An 18,898-nucleotide genomic window follows, 5' to 3' on the forward strand; every position below is an offset into this window, starting at 1 on the left:
AGCTCAGGCCTTGGAGCAGACGCTGGCAGGCCGACAGGCAGAAACTGTGCTGGAGAGAGCACTGGCTGCGCTGGGCACACTGGAGGGTCCCCAGCCCGACCCTGACAGTGGGCTGTGGTGCCGGAAGTGGCCAAGTCTGAGGCTGCAGGACGAGTAGGAATTAAAAGTGTATTTGGGGAGGGAGGTGCTCCAGGGGAGGAGAGCTGTGCAAGGCGAGGAGCATCGTGGGTGTGGAGCTGGACAACGGGCTGTCGAGACGGGAGGTGGGAGGTGGGCAGCGTCCAGGACATGCCAGGGCCTCGTGTGCCACGGGCAGGTGTTCAGACGGGATTCCTTTATTGGTGATTGTTAGCACAGACGTGGCTTCTTGGCTACAGTGGGCCCGAGACTGGTCCTGGGCAAGACCGTGCGTCCCTGCCCCTAGAAGGCAGCTGTGCCACCAGGGGGAGGGGAGCAACTGCTCCCTTCGTTACAAGGAGTTAGATCTTTTGGGCAGACCGGGTTGGGCCCTGAACCCCGGGTCAGAGGAGACTTTGGTTTCCTGGGGCTTCGTCTGCCCTGCGGACAGTGGTCTGACTGTGCGGGAGGCGGCCAGCGTGCCGGGGGCGGCACACCCGGGGCCCCAGCAGCCCCTTGCCGTTTGGTACCAGTGGCCTCCTAGTTCACTGCTTCGCCCTGGCATTTGCCCCCCCGCCCCATCTCCGTGTTCTCCTACCCGGTCCTCCCCAGATTCCACACAGCCCCTAATTTCAGGCCTGTGTTTAGTCAACAGTCAGTTCTGGGCTCTCCAGCTGGGTGAAATCTGAGAGTTGGCATTGTGCCTAGGCTGTGTAAAGTCCTGCAGTTTACAGAGATGAACAAAAGATGACACTGCCCTCCAAGGATTCAGGACGCTGAGAGGACACTGATGTATGAACAGACGATTTCTGAGTCTGGCTCCTGGTCAGTTGCCAGCGCTGCGCACGAAGAAGGCTGTGGTCCTGCGACCCAGCAGCCAAGTCACCTGGCTTGCGGGACAGTTTGCAGGCCCCCGGACGGTGATGGATACAAAGGGCCCTGCGTAGTCTTTGGCGTCTGGGGAGCCTCACTGCAGGGCTGCTGCTGTCAGTGGTCTCGTTCGCCACGGCCCCCAGGACGGTTGCTGTCATGGATGACGTAGGGTAATGGTGGGTCAGGCGCAGTGAGAGATGGGCCGTGAGGGGCTCTGCTCAGCGACGGGCACGGGCGTGAGGCCCGGAGAGCCGTCACGGACAGTATGACACATTTGGAGTCCACCTTTGCCAAATGGAGAATCACAGGAGGACACTCCAGGCAGGAGGGATAACATGGGTCGTGGCCTGCCGGCGTGGTGGGGCAGAGCTTGTTTAAGGACGGGGTGGTCTAGTTTGACAAGCAAGTAATCACCAGGGGTGACTTGAGACAAAGGAGCATTTGCCAGCAGAAGCCAGATCGTGTGGGTTGGGGAGTGAGTAGGTGGTAAGGAAGTGTTGATGGCAAAGGCAGGCCATTTGTTCAAGAGGCCAGTGGAGAAGAAAGGGCGAGGGAGGTGGCAGGCTGGGAGTGAGTCTGAAGTTGGGAGAGATCAGTGCAGGTTTGTGGCAGAGAGGAAGGAGTCAGAGGAGGAGATTGGAGGCCGGGAGGGGAGAGACTCGGGCCAGGTCTGTGGGGGAGGGGGGCGGGGGGAGGAGAAGCTGGCTGTGGAGAGTGGAGAGGGAGCCCCGGCAGGCCTGAGGCCTGCTGTGGACGGGGGGCCTGGCAGGGGCCCGGCAGAGGCTGACCTCCCACTGTCTTCCCCACACACTCCCCACGGCCACCTCCCGTGTGCTGACACACCCCCCCCTCCTCCAGGTCACCCCCGGCTGATCTGTAAGGTTCATGTCGAGACCTCTCTTCCGAGAAGTCCTCCCCGAGCCTCTCCTCAGCATCTGTGTTTCCCACCAGCAGAGGCAGCTGGACCAAACTCAGAGGGCAGGGACTCTTGTCTCTCCACACCCTGCACCTGGCCCACACTGGTCACTGGGCTTCCCTAGCGTGGCCAGCCACTCCCTCTGCTTGGACTGTCCCCGGGGGTGAGGCCAAAGCTCCTCCATCCTGGATTCCAGCCTCTGGTCCCATGGCCCGTCCCCTTGCTGGGAGGAGGAGACGGTGGGAGAAATCTAGATGTGTGACTGACCTGAGGTGCACGACAGTAATGGGGCTCGATTCCCCCGTGTGCTGCACGTGTGGCCCCCACCCGGGCAAGTGAGAGGGAGTGTTCGAGCCAGCCTTGCTGGAGGACGGGGGCGGGCAGCTCCGGTACATCCTTCCCTGGCCCCAGGGGAGCAGAGAGCCTTGGGTGGTGGCCCGAGAGGAAGAGTCTGCTGGGAGAGTTACTGGTTTGCTCTCGTTCCCTATCTGTGGTCTTCCCACCCCAGGCGTGCCCGGCAGCTCACCCCCGCCCTGACCACTGCCTCAGGCCCTGCCGTGTGAACGGCACACCAGTGCAGAACCTCTTCCCCCAGCAGCACCGAGGGGTGGTGTGATGTGAATTACGTGAAATGTCTACCTGACTCCTAACTTTTGTGTCCTGGGATGTCCCCACTAGGCTCCTGCTCCCCGAACTTCTCCCTCACACCCTGGCCCCAGGGCCAGGAGCACTCGAGGCTGTCAGGGGCCCTGACCAGGGGGCGGGGCAGTGCTAGCCAGCAGGGGGCGTTTCTTCTGGTGGCTGCTGCTGCCTGGTCTTGGGTCTCTGGCCACTCAAGGGAAGTCACTGTACTTCTGGTGATCCTGTTTCACCTGTGCAAGCAGGTGTGCCTTTTCCAGGAGGCCCTTAGCCTGAGCCTGCCCTTCAGGAGGTTGAGGCAGCCCAGGGCAGGAGCCCTCACTGCGGGGTCCACAAGCCTCTGGGGGAAGAGAAGAGTTAACAGCAGAGACATGAGATAAAGGAGGCTGCAGGCTGGAGGGAGGGAGAGTAGGACTTGACTTTGGGGGCTGGACACAGTGAAGAGGCAAAAGCGCTCCAAGGGAGCGCTTGATAGCTTAGGAGCCAGCACTCTTCTTGCCTGTGTTTCGGGGTGCTCATGAGTCGCTCTCCTGGAGCTCTTTTGGACCCAGAGGCAGGTCAGCTGCTAGTCTTTCTGCTGTCGGCCTCACTGGGGGGTGGAGGGGTGGGGGGCTAGGGCTGGCACCTTGTCGGGATAGCCCCCCTTCCCGTTCGTGGGTGCGGGGGGTGGACTCTTACAGTGGCTTTGGCTTTCAGTGGGCCAGGTGAATTACCCGAAGGTAGCAGACAGCTCTTCCTTCGATGAGGACAGCAGCGATGCCTTATCCCCCGAGCAGCCTGCCAGCCATGAGTCCCAGGGCTCGGCACCATCCCCCTTGGAAGCCCGAGTCAGCGAGCCACCACCCAGTGCCACCACTCTGTCCCCCACTCAGGTGAGCTGACCTGTGTGGGGTGCTTTCCCTGCTCCCCCAGGGCCCCAGACCAGCTGGAACTACCCAGGGTGAGGTCTCGCCTAGGCCAGATGTGGGGGGGGGGTGGGAAGCCGGGGGTGCCGCTGGCTGCCTGAGTCCTGGTGGTGGGGAGTGGGGGAGATGGCGGCGGGCCCCACTTTGGCCAACCTTCATCAGCCTGCAGTCCCGGGCTGGGGCTGCACTGCGGCGAGATTGCCGAGCCTCCCTGGTGGGTTCCTGCGTCCAGTCAGAACAGCCGCTTCTCCCCCTTTCCACTGCCCTCTGTGCCTGCTGTTCCAGTTCCCTCAGCCCTGCCCCTGGACACACACTCTTGCCCACCACTGGCCCCCTGCCATGATGGTGCTGGAGGAGATGCCTGTGGCGGCCTCTGGGCGGGGCTGGGCTGCACCACTGCCTGACGTCGGCCGCGCCCGCTGGGCGGCGGGAAAGGGAGGCTGGCCTCACCTCCAGCCCTTTCTCTCCCAGGTGGTGTCTCAGCTCTCGTTGGGCCCGGATTCTGGAGAAACACTTTTCCTGGCAGAGCAGCCTCCTCTGCCTCCCAGCCTCACCAGTGGAACCCCAGCCCCCCCTGCCAAGCCTACGCCGACGCTTATTAAGGTACAGGTCCCTTAATAAGGGAGGGGAGGGCAGCTTCCGGAGCACAGGGGCTCTTCTGCCCTGCGCATGAAAACACACCCAACCCAACCCCTCCGGTCCACTGACACCCCCCCACGAGGCAGCCATCGAAGTCTGCTCTAGGAGTGACAAAACTGAGAAGTGAAATGATGGGCCCAGGGTCACACGAGTTGTTTTAAGATTTTAAGTAATCCCTACTACACCCAACATGGGGCTTGAACCCACGACCCCAAGGTTAAGAGTTGCATACTCCATCGACCGAGCTGGCCAGGCACCGCAGGGCATTTTTTATTCTCCTCCTCCAAAACGTGACCTAACATGTCTGGGGACAAGGCTGACCACCAGTCCCCAAGACGCCCGCTGGGGACCTTGGTGTGGGGGACACTATGCCGGGCACTGAGGTTCATGTAGCTCAGCAGCCTATGAGAGGGTCCGTCCTCCCTGCCCCGCAGAGCCCCTACTTCAGGGTCTCCGGAACTTAGCTCCAGACTGCCGCCTCTCCACGCCAGCACCCCTACTCCCACCGGGCAGCTTCCCTGCCTTCCAGCCCCACACGCTTCTCCCTCTCTCCTCCCCCAGCTTCTGCCCCCTGACACACACCCTGCCCTGGCCCGTAGCCAGCCATGTGCCTCCGCTGCTGCTCCCAGCCTGGGAGCCATCCGGGTTCCCATTCCCTCGCCGGAGCCCAGCCCTTGCTGTGCCTCTGGCTGCCACCTTTTTGTTTGCGGGCCCTCCACCCCTGCCTGCCTAGGCCCTGCTGCTGGCAGAAAGTTTCAAGCGTGTGGCTTCCCCATCCCCGAGGAGGCAGTGAGCCGCCCTGCTAGGGTCCCAGTGCCCGGGCTGTTCATTCTTCCGGGAGCCCTTTCTTTACCTCTGCGGTCTGTTCCTGGCAGCCTAGATGTCAGAGTTTTTCCCCCCAGAAATCCACGTTAGGCCTGTTCCTTATCACACAATGGGTGCCTTTCTTTGTCCACTACACATTTGAAAGAATATCGTAGATCTCTTTGTCTCCCCGTCCTCTTGTCTGGGGAATGCCTGAGCCTTTGTGGGCTGGCTCCCAGCCCTGTGTGCATCTCATACAGTACGTGATGTGGAGGCCGTGAGCTCCATCCTCCAGCTGTTCATACTTTGTCATGTTTACTCTTAGCTGGAGGTCATTGTGACGTCTGCATTTGGTTGATTTCTCTCCAGGCTAGAAGCTCTTTTAAGAAAGAGGGGCTGTGCCCGGCCCCCTCCCTGGCACACTTGTGGGCACTGATGAGGCCGCTGCTCGTGCGGGGCTGCGGTCCGGTAGTGGGGGAGCAGACAGGGCCTTCGCAGAAGCCCAATGCTGCCCCCTGATGGCGCCCTCTGTCTCCTTTGCCCTCAGCAAAGCCAACCCAAGTCTGCCAGTGAGAAGTCACAGCGCAGCAAGAAAGCCAAGGAGCTGAAGCCAAAGGTGAAGAAGCTCAAGTATCACCAGTACATCCCCCCGGACCAAAAGCAGGACAAGGGGGCGCCCCCCATGGACTCCTCCTACGCCAAGATCCTGCAGCAGCAGCAGCTCTTCCTGCAGCTCCAGATCCTCAACCAGCAGCAGCAGCAGCACTACAACTACCAGACCATCCTGCCCGCCCCGCCAAAGTAGGAGCCCGCTCGGCACCACCATCACCCCTACCCCGTGGGCACCCTGACTGGCCAAGGCCAGGCCTGTCGTGGGTGAACCCCAGATCCTTAAGGAGGCTTTGTTCTGGATCCTCATGCCCCACACCTATCTCTGTCCCAAGGCCGGCCAGGTTCTCATGTCCACGTTTCCTTCTCAGGCCCGCAGGTGAGGCTCTGGGAAGCAGTGGGGCCCCCCCAATACGCAGCCTCTCCGCCACCAGTAGCAGCTCCAGCTCAGGTGCTCCCGGGCCCAGTGGGTTGGCACGTCAGAGCAGCACCTCGCTGGCTGGCAAGCCGGGAGCCCTGCCTGCCAACCTGGATGACATGAAGGTAGGTGGGCGAGACCTTCCTGCTGGGGCCTGGCCTAGGGTTTCTGTGTGGGGGAAGCAGCCGGTGTGAGCCCCACTGCCATGGTGGACAGAGCCGAGCTCCAGACTCTGGGCTTCTCCAACAGAGGCCCTTGGAACTTAACTCCAAGGCTTGCCTGGCCCTGGTCACCCGTGCCATCTGCCTCGTCATCACAGTCCTTACCATTAACTATGGCAGCCAGCGTCTATGTTGGGCCTTGGGGCCTCCCAAGCCTTTTTATGTCTTTTCTTCCTTGGCCTTTGCCGTGTGGCATGAGAAATAGGGACTGCCCCCCCGCTTCAGGGTGAGCATGTGAACATGTTGAAGGCAGAGGGGCTTGTCTGAGGTCTCACACCTGGCCCGTGGCGGAGCCAGGATTCAGATGTGGGGCTGTCGACTTTAATTCCCTACCTTTTCTACTTTGTCCATGAGCGCCCCACTGAATTTGCTGCACACAAGTAGTCCATGTGCCTGGGAAAAGAGTTTGGGGCTTGGGACGTAGACCCTACTCATATCCTGGGGCCTCAGAGGGTGGGTCATGCCCAGGGCCTGGCCTGTCTCTTCTTCCCTGATCAGAAGGTAGAACAGACCAACTGTCCCTGGAGAGTGTGTCCTCAGAAGCAGACCAGCCTGTCCTGAGTCATGATCTGACCCCAGAAAGATGGGCCTCCGTGTGGGCAGCTAGGCACAGGCTCCAGCGTCCATCAGGCCTGGATTTAACATCTAACTCTGCTGCTTGCTTGCTCTTATCTTGAAGTTATTTTACTTTTGTGAGCTGTTTTCTCACCTGTAAAATCCAGTTGGTTCAATTAAGTATTTAATTGAGCACCAGGTACTGCGCTGGGGCTGGGGACAGTTGAGGGGCCATCATGCCCAGATGGAGGAGGCTGGGCCCAGGACACACCCCCTCACCCTCCAGGCTGTGGGAGGGGCGGGGGCTCCTGTATCTGAAGCACCAGCAGGACCCAGATGAGTGAATCCTAATGGACAGAAAGCTCATCCTTCCCACCTCCCTGGCTGTCCTCCTGCCTGGACCCGGTTCTCCTGTCGCTCTGCTGCCCTGACTCTCTGCCCCTTGCAGGTGGCGGAGCTAAAGCAGGAACTAAAGCTGCGGTCACTGCCCGTCTCGGGCACCAAGACAGACCTGATTGAGCGCCTGCGTGCATACCAGGAACAAGTCAGCCCTGCCCCAGGAGCCCCCAAGGGCCCTGCTGCCCCCTCCATCCTGCCCAAGGCTGGTGAGGTGGTGGTTGCCTTCCCGGCCGCCCGGCTAAGCACGGGGCCTGCTCTGGTGGCAGCGGGCCTGGCCCCGGCGGAGGTGGTGGTGGCCACGGTGGCTGGTAACGGAGTGGTGAAATTCGGCAGCACGGGCTCTACGCCCCCCGTGTCTCCCACCCCCTCAGAGCGCTCCCTGCTCAGCACGGGCGATGAGAACTCCACACCCGGGGACACATTTGGAGAGATGGTGACATCGCCACTGACCCAGCTCACCCTGCAGGCCTCACCGCTACAGATCCTTGTGAAGGAGGAGGGCCCCCGGGCCGGGTCCTGCTGCCGGAGCCCTGGGGTGCGGGCCGAGCTGGAGGGGCGTGACAAGGACCAGATGCTGCAGGAAAAGGACAAGCAGATAGAGGAGCTGACCCGCATGCTGCGCCAGAAACAGCAGCTCGTGGAGTGGCTGAGGCTGCAGCTGGAGCAGGAGAAGCGGGCGCAGCAGCCCGGCCCCGCCCCCGCCCCCCTCAGCACCCCAGTGAAGCAGGAAAACAGCTTCTCCAGCTGCCAGCTGAGCCGGCAGCCCCCGGGTCCCGCGCACCCTTTCAGCCCCAGCCTGGCGGCCCCCACTGCCAACCACGCAGACACTTGTCCCCTGGTGCCCCCAGCCGTGGTGGTGAAGCAGGAAGCCGTGCTGCCGGAGCCTGAGCCAGTCCCTGCTCCCCAGCTGCTTCTGGGCCCACAGGCCCCCAGCGTCCTCAGGGGGGTCACACCTCCCACCCTCATCACCGACTCCACAGGGACCCACCTTGTCCTCACCGTGACCAATAAGAATGCGGACAGCCCCGGCCTGGCCGGTGGGAGCCCCCAGCAGGTACCTGGGTGGAGGCGGGCAGTGGCTGTGGGAGACGGGGAAGATGCTGCAGTGCCGGCCCCATTTACCAGGCGCCCCGTGGATGGGCAGGCTGGGCTGGCTTCCCTTAAACTTGCACTCAATCCTCTGAAATGAGGGGTTGCCATTCTCATGTCGCCAAGGACGGGTACTGAGACTTTGGAAGCTTAAGGGGGCTACCCAGGACCTCATAGCCACGAGGGTGGAGCCATCAGGGACTGCCCACCTCTGGACCTGGGCAGCCCCCACCCAGGCCAGGGCCCATGCCTGCCTCTGCTCTGTGGCGGTGGGACAGGTCCCTGTGAGGGTCAGGGAAGCCGCCGCCTGGGAGAGGCCAAGCCTGGTGCCAGCGCCACTCCCCTCCCATACCCCCAGAGAGGCCCGCTGTCCCTCACCAAGCGGTCCCAGCAGCTCGCTCCCTGCTGCGGCCACCCGCACAGCCCAGATCCTCCACCCTGCCTGGTCCAAAGGTAAGGCTGCTTTTAGGCTGTGTGTGGCTTCTCAGCCCTGCAGAGCTCCAGGGTGAAGAGGACGGTGACAGGAACGAGGCACCTCAGGATGGGAGACCAGGGCCCCTGAGCAGCCGCAGGCAGAAGGAGGAGAGGGTGAACGAGCCCAGAGCCCTCCCTTTCCCATGTGGCTGGTACCAGACCCACGCAGCCAGTGGCCTCATGCCTACCCCACTCTCTGCAAGGTCAGAGGCTTTGGCTCCCATAGCCGCCGCCCCTCCTCCACCCAGGTACCTGCCGGGGGCTCCTGCCGGTCCCCCATCCCCTGTCCTTTCCCAGTAGCTTCCATCCAGGCTTCCTAAAAGCCGGTGCGGCTAACAAGTTGTCCTGGCCTAGAAGGTGGACGCCTCCTGCCTTGCCCTCCTGGACTGCAGGACCCCGGGCCTAATTCCCTCATGCCAACCACCGGCTCTCACTGTGCTCCTCTCCAGCCCGTGTCCCAGCCTGCTTCTCCAGCCCCTGGCCCGCCAGCCCAGATGGACCTAGAGCACCCATCACAGCCTCTCTTTGGGACCCCCAGTTCCCTGCTGAAGAAGGAGCCCCCTGGCTATGAGGAAGCCGTGAGCCAGCAGCCCAGACAGCAGGTGAAGAAGGTAGACCGGGGCCTGGCCAGGGTGGGCGGCTGCATGGGCTGCAGGCTGGGCTCCTGCGGTCCCCAGCTGGAGGGTGGGGACAGGCGGAGTGGGTGTTAGAGGGTCCGAGGGGGGCTTACAGGGCCCGTGGGGGGGGGGGGCCAGAATGAGTGAGCTCTGGGAGCCTGAGCACAGGCAGGTGGACTTTGCAGGTTTGGCTTCTGGCTCAAGGGCAGAAGGAAGGGGCTCTGTCCTGAGCCAGGCTGGGGGCCTCCAGTTCTAGACTGTCATCTTGTTTTTTGTTTTTTTGCTATTTTTGTTTCACAGGAAAATGGTTCCTCCAGCCAGCAGATGGATGACCTGTTTGACATTCTTATTCAGAGTGGAGGTAAACCCCAAACTCCTGAGCTGCCTCCCCAGCCAACCTTCTCCTTTCTCCATACGTTGTTTTCAGTCCTGGGTGCTTGATTTATTGGTTTTTGTTTAGTTACCGAAGGAACACTCAGTGGACGAAAGGCCTCATCGTTTGCATGTAGCAACAGCTGAGACACATCCCATCTCCTCGGGCAAGAACCAGTTGGGGGGTGCAGCCCTCACGCACCCACTGTGTGCTGGGCACTGTCCCGCGGCATGGGGTGCAGTGATGAGCAGAACAGCCTTTGCACAGTGTAGTGTGAGGAGAGGCATTGTAGATGAGTAAATTCTATCACATGTGAGGAGGAAGTATTATGAAAAGCTGGGGAAGGAGGGAGGGACTGAGGTGCGTGGGAGCAGCTCGGTTGGCCTTGTTGAGGGCCCTGGGGGGCACCGAGGCCAGGGGTGTTGGAGGAGTGGCCTGAGCGCAGGAGGGAGAGGTGCAGGTCCGCACAGACCTCGAGCCCTCAGGCACAGGGCCGAAGGGCTTGGGCTCTGGGGGAAGTCGAGTGGAGGGCTGTTCCTGCCGGCAGGGCAGAGGCAGGAGGCAGCTGTGGGGGTCCAGGCGCCAGGCCACAGCGGGGAAGTGGAGAGGGACCGGAGTCTGGGTATGTTTGAGAGAGCCAGCTGATTTCCCCACAGACTCGGCATGTGGCGGGATGACCGGGGAGCAGCCGTGGATGAGGGCAAGGAGGGTTCAGCCTGAGTTCCCAGGGTGCAGCTGTGGGACTGCATTGGGGGTGCATCAGTGCAGCCTGTCAGGCTCAGATCTGTCCCGAGACCGCCAGGCAGAGGAGTCAGTCACGTGAAGCAGGCACTGGGAGCTGTCACCGGATTGACGCTCAGAGCCATGAGATTGGGTGAGCAGAGAGGAGGAGGAGGCAGAACCAGGGGCACGAGCAGATGACGTTTGGCCGTGGGCAGAGTGGGAAGCACCTTCAAGATGAAGTCCTAAAGTGCAGGGCTGTCACTGGGCAGTCAGGGGAGACAGGGACTGAGATCTCGTCAAAGGGTTAGCATCGTGGTGGCCAGTGGTGACCTCAGCCGGGGCTCTGCAGTGGGACCACAGGCAAGGGCCTGGGGATGGAGAAGCCAGCTAGTCTGGAGAACTCTCTACAGACGGTTTCCTGCAAAGGGAGCAGAGAGCCAGCCTCGTTTGCAGGGAGGGCACAGGGCGGGAGAGGAGGGTCAGGAGGGGTCCGCGCCCGGCGGGGACTGGGCGAGCGTGTGGAGGTTCTCCGAGGGCTTTAGTGATGGCGGTAGGGAGAGGGCTAGCGTGATGGTACAGGTCAAGCGGGAGCTTGGCCGTGGAATTGTACGCTTTAAAATGGTGAATTGTGGGGGTACCTGGCTGGCTCAGTCTGTGCGGAGCATGCGACTCTTGGGATTGTGAGTCGGAACCTCATGCAGGACATAGAGATTACTTAAAAGGTCTTATCTTTTAAAACTAAATAAAATGGTGAATTTTATCTCCAAAAGAAACCCCACAGAGCTTAATAGCCATTGTTGCCTCCAAGGCCACTGATTGCTGGGAGCCTCCACGGTTCCGGAGTCTGCAGTGGGGCCTGAGGTACAGCGCTAACGAGCGCAGGTGGCACTGAGGCTGCTGGGCCGGGCACTGCTCGCAGGCAGTTGGAGGCTGGACTAGAGCCCAGAACAGAGGCCTGGGCCCAGACAGGGGGAGTCCTGGGAGGGCTGAGGCTCCCTGGAAAAACCGAGATTGTGCCCGAAGCAGAGAGGGAGGCGGCCAGGCCTTGAGCCGTAGCAGAGAAAGGGAGCTGGGGATGCTGCCTGCCACCCAAGAAACCCACAACTTGCCAGAGCCTTGACACAGATGCCCAGAGGAGGCATTTGGATGGGGCGGGTGGGGCCAGCGACAGCCCCCGTGGTAGCAGCTGGGGAGACTGAGCTTGGGGAGATCAGTGTGCCCAGAGGGGATGGGGGAGAGGGCCTAGAGGGCTAGGAGCAAGCCTGGTTTCTGCAGGGCTTTTTTTTTTGTGGTTAAATACAAAAAATTTCCCATTCTAAAAATTTAATGTACAGTTCAGTGGCATTAAGTATTTTCAGTGTTGTACAACCATCACCATCATCTGTAGATGTTTCTTGACATCCTATACTGACTCGTTTCCCAGAAGACGGTAACTCCTCCTCCCCTTCCTCCCCCTCCCCCGCCGGACCCTGGTAACCTCTGTTCTCTTTTCTGGCTCTGAATTTGCCTATTCTAGGGACCTCGTGTGAGTGGAATCGTATAGTATTTTGTCCTCTGGTTTCTGGCTTGCTTCCGTGGCAGAATGCCCTCGAGGTTCATCCGTGTCATAGCAGGTGTCAGAACATCCTTCCTTTCTATGGCCGAACGATAGGCCCCCGTAGGGACAGAACACACGTGTGCTCCTCTGCTCGTCCACAGCCGGACACGGGAGGGGTTTCCGCCTTTGGCCGTCATGAGCACCGCTGCCGTGAGCACTGGCACACTAGCATGCACGGCTTTCCGCAGCGGCTGCACCACTTTCATTCACACCTGCCACGCACAGGGATTGAATTGCTCTACGTCCTCACCGGCACTTTCGGTTTTTTTAAAAATTAATAGCTGGCTTAGTGTGAGGTGCTTATCTTTTTTTCAAGTTTATTTATTTATTCTGAGAGAAGGAGAGAAAGAATTCCAAGCAGGCTCTGTGCTGAGAACGCAGAGCCCAACATGGGCCTCAATCTCATGAGCCGTGAGATCATGACCTGAACCAAAATCAAGAGTTGGACGCTTAAACTAAAACTGAGCCACCCAGGTGCCCTTTGGTGGTATCTTCTGATAGTTTTGGTTTGCATTTGATGACTGATGAGGGTGAGCATCTTTCCTGTCATTACGGGTCACTTGCAGATTTGTGGAGTCCTTTGTCCTTTCTTCCGTTGGGTGAGTTGCAGTTCTTCATTCTGGGTGTGACCCATCGGATACATGGTATGTGAGTAGTTCCTCCCTTCCATGGATCGTCTTTTCTCTCGATGCTGTCCTTCAGTACACACACGTTTTACATTCTTACATGGTCCAATGTATGTATGCTTGTCGCCGCCTGTGTTTTTGGTGTCACGACCAAGAGATCATTACCGAATCCAACGAAGACTTCCCATTTTCCTCTAAGAGTTTTGTCGTCTAAGCTCCTGACTTTAGACCTTCCGCCCATCTGGAGTTCACTTTCGTATGTGGTGTAGAGTGTGGCCGCCTTCAGGTCCTGCTCAGGCCTGTCTCTGACGTCATTCACTTTCTTGTTTGGCAGAAATCTCAGCAGATTTCAAGGAGCCACCCCCATCCCTGCCAGGGAAAGAGAAGGCGCCCTCAGCAGCAACCTGCGGGTCGCCCCTGGCCGCGCCGTCCTCACCCTCCACCGAGCTCCCCCAGGCCGCGCCGCCCCCCTCTGGCTCACCTTCCCTCCCTGGGCGCCTGGAGGACTTCCTGGAGAGCAGCACGGGGCTGCCCCTGCTGACCGGCGGGCACGAGGGGCCAGAGCCCCTCTCCCTCATTGATGACCTCCACAGCCAGATGCTGAGCAGCTCTGCCATCCTGGACCACCCCCCCTCACCCATGGACACCTCGGAATTGCACTTTGCCCCTGAGCCCGGCAGCGTGGGCCTGGACCTGGCTGATGGCCACCTGGACAGCATGGACTGGCTGGAGCTGTCGTCGGGCGGCCCCGTGCTCAGCCTGGCCCCGCTCAGCACCACCGCCCCCAGCCTCTTCTCCACGGACTTCCTCGATGGTCACGACTTGCAGCTCCACTGGGATTCCTGCTTGTAGCTCTCGGGCTGCAGGGCCAGGACTGGAGGGACTGGAAGTTGGGGAGCTCGGCGCGCTCAGCCTGATCCCGCCTCTTTGTGGTCGTGAGTCCTGACAATCATAGGCCCTGCTTTCCCTGCCCCGGGGGGCCGTGCCACCGCCTGGCTCAGGCTCACCAAGCTGCCAAGGAGCAGCTTTGGTCTATCCCCGGAGTTTAGGAGGCCTAGACAGGCCAGGGCTGTTCTATTGGCCTCCTTTTGTGAGGTCAGAGGTGCAGTCTGGCTGCAGTTTGCTCAGGCAGGCGAGGCCCAGGGTGAATTTCCTTCCTGCTAGTCCCCTTTCCCTGGGAGGGAAGAAACTAGCTGGGCCTCTACCTCCCCATTCCCCGTGATGCCAACCCCAGGGTCCCAGGCTTCTGGGAGGGGAGCCCCTTGCCATTTAACGGTTTTCTGTACAGGTGTATATACCTCTATATTCTATATCGCCATACATATATATATACACGTATATTTTTGGGGGCTGGGAGGTGGCTGGGCGCTCCCTCCCTTCCTGTGCACAATACAGAAGGGCCTGGAGACCACCGCTCCTGGGGCTGGCCGCAGCCTTCTTCAGCCCCATCACACGTGTTTGACATGTAGACACCCTGCCACCGCCTGTGCCCCACCTGTGTCCTGCTCCACACTAGTGCCACGAGGGCAGAGGTGCTTCCTAGCCACCTGCCCACATTCCGTCCCTCTGCCTCACTGCAGCCACCATGGCCCTGGGATGGGAGATGGGGGGAGGGGGCCAGCCCCCCTTCTGGCCTGTCACTGTCATTAAGGGGATAGGGATGGAGTCACCAAACCAGTGCCGGGACAGAGGGGGAAGCTGTGTGGACTTTTTTTTAAAAAATAAAAACAAAAACACTGACTTTGGTCCATTTTTGTTCAATCCACGGAAGAAGTGGGTGGTATGGCTGGGTCCTAGGCTTTATAGACGATTCCAGGAAGGACAGAACGTTGGACATACAGCTCTTTGGCCCTGGCTGGACAGAATACAGGAGGTGATTTCCCAAAGACACACTTTATTTACAAACCAAAGAGGCCAAGGAGCCTCTGGCCACCCCATCCCCTTCCTGAGCAAAAACTGACACAACAGAGCTGGCTCTCCACCTCCTCACAAGGTGTTTGGTCGGTACAAACTGTGAAATCGGGGCCTGGGGCCTCTAAATGCCTGTGCAGAGCCCTCCCCTAGGCACTGGGAAAAATAGGCCAAGCCCCGCCTTCGGCTCCTGCCTCCCACTGTCCTCCGGTGACACTCCTGTGTGCGCCCAGGTGGTACCCCGCAGTGTCGTGGTGCCTGGCCAGAGCTCGTGTGTCCTTCCCTTGTCCCCGCAGCTTAAAATGGGCCTGGGCCACCTCAGACCCCATCCCAGAGTAGGCCCACGACTGGCCAGGACCATGCTGTTCTCTGCTTGCTGGAGGAGGGGGCTGCTCAGTAGCCAGGAGGCTGGGGGAGGTGTGGGCTCGACAGCCACCGTGGGAGGAGCATCACCCGTCTATGTCCCAGCTGAAGAGGTGGTGCTTCACCAGCATGTCCTGAACACCCTCCTTCAGTGGCTTCTTCTCCTCCTGCACACAGGGACAGTCCCCGTCATGGGCGCACAACAGGGATGCTAGAGCCACAGCAAGGAAGACCCAAGGTGGCCGGGGCCAGAGTGGTTCGCGTGGGTGATGCCGGCACTTGGGGCCCTGCCTCAACCAGCCAGCCAGGAAGCTTCAGGGCAACCTGCCAGCACAGCCGCCTGGCCCACCCCACCCCAGGCAGCCCCCAGAGGGGAAGGCAGGCTGTGGGGCTGAGGACTGACCGCAACCACCTACCTCTCTCTTCACAGGCAGTTCCCAGTCCTGGGAGAGGCTGAAGGCGAAGCAGCAGAGAACGCTGGAGGTGAGGAAGGGAGCGGGGAGGCGGTCAGTCTCCCGCAGGTCCGCTCTGCCCCCACCTCTCCCATCCCAGGCCAGAGGGCCTGCCTGCGGGGCGGGGCCTCACCGGAGCTCACACTTGATCTGCACCCAACCAGGGCTGCGCAGGAAAGACCAGGGCTGGTACCACTTCTCCACGGTAGGCAGGCTGGAGCAGAGCACCTCCAGCCACAGGTGCAAGACCTGCTCGCTGGGGACAATGGGCAAGAGTGGGACGCTGACCCTAGCTGCTCTCCCTGCACTCTGTGACCTTACCGGGTGACTGCGCCTTCACTCCCAGCCTGGTCTCTGAGAGCAGCCTGGCTCTGGCTCCTCCACACTAAGACTCGGGCTCACCGTCCCCAAGGCCCCTGTCCCCTTGGTCCTCACTCCCCTTAGCCCTGTCCCGGCTCCTTCCCTCTGCATAAGACTCCGCCACACCTACCACACAGGGGCCTCAGCCCTGCTGGTCAGCCCTGGAGCGAAGGTGAAGCCCCCAGCCTCCTCCTGAGCTTGTCCACAAACCACCCCTCCTCCCACTCTGCCCTGGGTCACAACAGCATGGAGGTTGTCCCCTCTGCCAAGTGGCAAATCTAGAAACCACACTCACCCTGGCCCAGCTCTGGGCCTCACCCTCAGGCAGGTGCCCCCTCCCTAGTTGGCTGTGGTGGCCTCGTTTCTGGTGAGCCCCCTCACAGGTCACCTTGCTGAAGTCTGTGGCTTCCCCAGCCCACAAAATGGTGGCCGGTCTCGCACTTGAGGAAGGCCTTTGGGAGTCAGCCCGGCTGCCTCTCTGTCCAGCTCACAGGCGCCCTGCCACCCCACAGGCTGTGGACCGGGCTACCACTCGTCTGACAGGACGGTCACTGGCCCGCAGTGAGCAGATACTCACTTGAGTCCCACGCAGATGAGGGAACGGAGCTTGACGTCCATTTGTGCATGTGCAGCGTCATGGGTCACGTTCACAGACTGCACGGCCTGCAAGGGCCCAGCAGTCACTCAGGCGGCTCCGGCTGCCGACCCAGGAGGCCTCTCCCACCTCCACCCGCTTACCCGGTAGAGCAGCTCCTCCGGGGTCAGGACTTTGCCATCTTCATCCAACCTGAGGGAGGAGCCAGAGCTGCGCCGCATGCAGGGCCCGGCTACGCCCCTCCCACCGTGGGGGCCGCCGGGAGACCCTGCCAGGGGGACACTGGGCAGGACGGCTGGGCCTGTTACCTGTATGTCTTACACAGCACCAGGCGTGAATACACCGAGTCAAAGTCTCTCTCCACCTCCCGGCCTGCTGCCTGGGGGTCAAGGTGAATGTAAGGGACACCAGGATAGGTACCAGATCAAAGCCACAGGGTCCGACCAAGCACACACTGCCACCCTGTGAGTTCTTGGGCCAGCTCTACAGGGCCCAAGGAAGGGCTCAAGGAAAAGGACAGTCAGGGACATGGGTCCAGCCGACTTACCTCCTCGATGAACAGCCAAGGGTGGCAGGCACCCCCAAGCAGGGATGGCTTCTTCAGCCCATGTTCAAATAGGGCCTTGAGAGCTGGGCAGAGGGTCCCTCGAACCAGGTCCGTGACCCCCTCTGTCACAGCATCGTCCCCCGCGATGGAGTACTGACGGTGGGGGACAGGGTCTGAGGCCCCAGTCCAACGCCTGTGGCCAGCCACCCCTCCCCGTCCTCACTGCTGCTGCCACCGGCCAGCACACACCAGAGTTGAGGCGGCGGCGGCGGCAGCTCCCAGGGGCCGCCGTGCCTTATGCACGCTCTTACCTCTTTGCTCCGTTCATCCAGGACTTCCACAAACTTGGCTGGAAACCAGCCTGTGGGAGAAGCAGGGCCCCGTGGGGCCGTGTGAGGCCAGGCTCGCGTGCTGAGGATGCCCAGCTCCTGCTGAGGCCGGGGGGCGACAGCCCGGCCCACCCCTCCTCCAGGGAGGCCTCACCTCTCAGGCCGTTCAGCTCCCCGACCCAGCAGTGCTCGTCCTTCTGAGAGATGATCTGCATGGGAGGCGGAGAGGGAGAGGAAGCAAAGCTTGCCCAGGCCCCGTGCCTACAGCCATGTGGGTGGAGCAGGGACAGGGCCCTGCGGCCCAGGGTCACCCGCTCCCCACTGCCAGGCTCCCCACCTCTAGCTGAAGATGCGCCTACGTGCCCACGCACCGTGATGATGTCGTTCTTGCGGAAGCCCAGCTCATCGTCATCATGTCGCTCGAAGTCCAGCAGGGCCTTGGCTCGGCGCCGGTGGCTACGTGAGCACGCCACGTAATTCTCATGGTCCCGCTGGTGGCTCTCCATGCTGTAGTCCGGGCTCAGCTCCTGCCCAAGCAGCAGAAAGGTCCGCTGAGGGGAGCTGCCTCCTCGCCAGAGTCTCCACCACCTCAGGATGGGGCCGGGGCGGGAGAGCCCCCAAGTCGAGCCCACAACTCACCACACTACAGTTTTTGGGGTCTGTGCATTGGAAATGACGTGCGACACGCAGGATGGCTTCCCGGAGGTCTGCCACCAGTTCCGTCTGCTTGATGTTCTTGGCCTTGAGCGCCTCCAGGTCATCCTCCCCTGGGAGCCCCAGTGAGCTCTAGTAGTCATGGCCCCTGGCCAGTACCCACCTCCCCAACCCCAAGGATGCTCAAAGTCCATGTGGGGTTCTGAGGACAGCTGCCTCCTGGTCTATACCCCCACCCCCGCCCTACTGGGGCACGGGGAGCCATGAGCTGGAACTTGTAGGTGGGAAAGGAGCCACTGAACCCAGCCTAGTGCCAGCGGCCATGGCAGTACTCACCAAAGAGCAGGGAGGTGATGCCAGACTTCCTCCGCTGGGCCCTGCGCCGCACAACCTGCAGGCAGGAAGGTGGGTCAGCGGGTCAGTGCGGTGGCTGGGGTGGTGGAAACTAACAGCGCTCCTCCTGAGGCTGACATCTCACTTGTGTCACCTCATCTGCAATGGCCTCTGTGGCCAGCTCTGAGCGTCAGAAATGCAGTCTGTTCAAAGCTGGGTCTGCCCTACACCCAAACAGCAGGTCACAGCAGAGATGCACAGAAGGCCAAGGTCAGTGGGTCATTCCACAGCTGTGGTCTGACTGGGCCTGGTGCTGGCCTGGGGACGGGGCAGCAGAGAAAGGGAGGGCTGGTGGCTTCCCTGCAGCCTCTCTCACTTTAGGTTTCCTCAAGGACCCCCAGGCTAGGGGTGAGGTAGGGCCTCCTTCCTCATGGGCCCACCTGCGAGAGGTTGCTGGTGGCACTGGTCCCTAGGAGCTGGCCCTGGTCTGCAATGAGGTAGGCCAGGTGCTTGCGGCGCTGCGTCTCCACGGCCACGTCAGTGAGGGAGCCTGCCAGCCGCATGGCCTCCCCCAGCAGCAGCTCCGCATCCTCAATCTGCGAAGGGATGTCTGACAGCGTGTTGAAGATGGAGGCCGAGTTCTCGGACTGGATCAGCTCCTCCTCCTGAGCCATACGAGGGAAGGAGTGGGAGGAAGGGGCATCAATACCAAACGCCATGCCGGCGAGCTGATCCTGATCACTGTCCTCAGGCGGAACAC

General features: G+C 61.1%; 2 protein-coding genes across 9 annotated transcripts in view; one reads left to right on the forward strand and one right to left on the reverse strand.

The window, feature by feature from the left end:
- The window catches only part of MRTFA (myocardin related transcription factor A), a 97,548-nt gene extending 83,214 nt beyond the window's left edge, over positions 1 to 14,334 (forward strand). For 2 of the 4 annotated variants that reach the window (XM_029954725.1, XM_029954724.1), the window contains 8 exons: positions 3,242 to 3,417; positions 3,922 to 4,053; positions 5,441 to 5,694; positions 5,874 to 6,045; positions 7,145 to 8,149; positions 9,108 to 9,260; positions 9,576 to 9,636; positions 12,929 to 14,334. In XM_029954725.1, coding sequence (XP_029810585.1) covers positions 3,242 to 3,417; positions 3,922 to 4,053; positions 5,441 to 5,694; positions 5,874 to 6,045; positions 7,145 to 8,149; positions 9,108 to 9,260; positions 9,576 to 9,636; positions 12,929 to 13,446 — 2,471 coding nt within the window. In that variant the 3' untranslated portion in view covers positions 13,447 to 14,334. Of the gene's footprint in view, positions 1 to 3,241; positions 3,418 to 3,921; positions 4,054 to 5,440; positions 5,695 to 5,873; positions 6,046 to 7,144; positions 8,150 to 9,107; positions 9,270 to 9,575; positions 9,637 to 12,928 lie in introns of all 4 variants that reach the window. The other 2 variants (XM_029954723.1, XM_029954722.1) reach the window with 1 other exon arrangement.
- SGSM3 (small G protein signaling modulator 3) overlaps positions 12,409 to 18,898 on the reverse strand; it is a 48,822-nt gene continuing 42,332 nt past the window's right edge. For 2 of the 5 annotated variants that reach the window (XM_029954727.1, XM_029954726.1), the window contains exons 10-23: positions 18,579 to 18,803; positions 18,142 to 18,196; positions 17,791 to 17,918; positions 17,523 to 17,678; positions 17,306 to 17,360; positions 17,134 to 17,183; positions 16,823 to 16,975; positions 16,584 to 16,654; positions 16,419 to 16,467; positions 16,258 to 16,343; positions 15,454 to 15,576; positions 15,285 to 15,345; positions 14,336 to 14,449; positions 12,409 to 12,963 (exon numbers count right to left, since the gene is read on the reverse strand). In XM_029954727.1, the coding sequence (XP_029810587.1) occupies positions 12,934 to 12,963; positions 14,336 to 14,449; positions 15,285 to 15,345; positions 15,454 to 15,576; positions 16,258 to 16,343; positions 16,419 to 16,467; positions 16,584 to 16,654; positions 16,823 to 16,975; positions 17,134 to 17,183; positions 17,306 to 17,360; positions 17,523 to 17,678; positions 17,791 to 17,918; positions 18,142 to 18,196; positions 18,579 to 18,803 (1,356 nt within the window). In that variant the 3' untranslated portion in view covers positions 12,409 to 12,933. Of the gene's footprint in view, positions 12,964 to 14,335; positions 14,450 to 14,471; positions 15,036 to 15,284; positions 15,346 to 15,453; positions 15,577 to 16,257; positions 16,344 to 16,418; positions 16,468 to 16,583; positions 16,655 to 16,822; positions 16,976 to 17,133; positions 17,184 to 17,305; positions 17,361 to 17,522; positions 17,679 to 17,790; positions 17,919 to 18,141; positions 18,197 to 18,578; positions 18,804 to 18,898 lie in introns of those variants that run through there. The other 3 variants (XM_029954730.1, XM_029954729.1, XM_029954728.1) reach the window with 3 other exon arrangements.

Source organism: Suricata suricatta, chromosome 10 (genome assembly GCF_006229205.1).
Source record: "Suricata suricatta isolate VVHF042 chromosome 10, meerkat_22Aug2017_6uvM2_HiC, whole genome shotgun sequence".
Lineage (NCBI taxonomy): Eukaryota > Metazoa > Chordata > Mammalia > Carnivora > Herpestidae > Suricata > Suricata suricatta.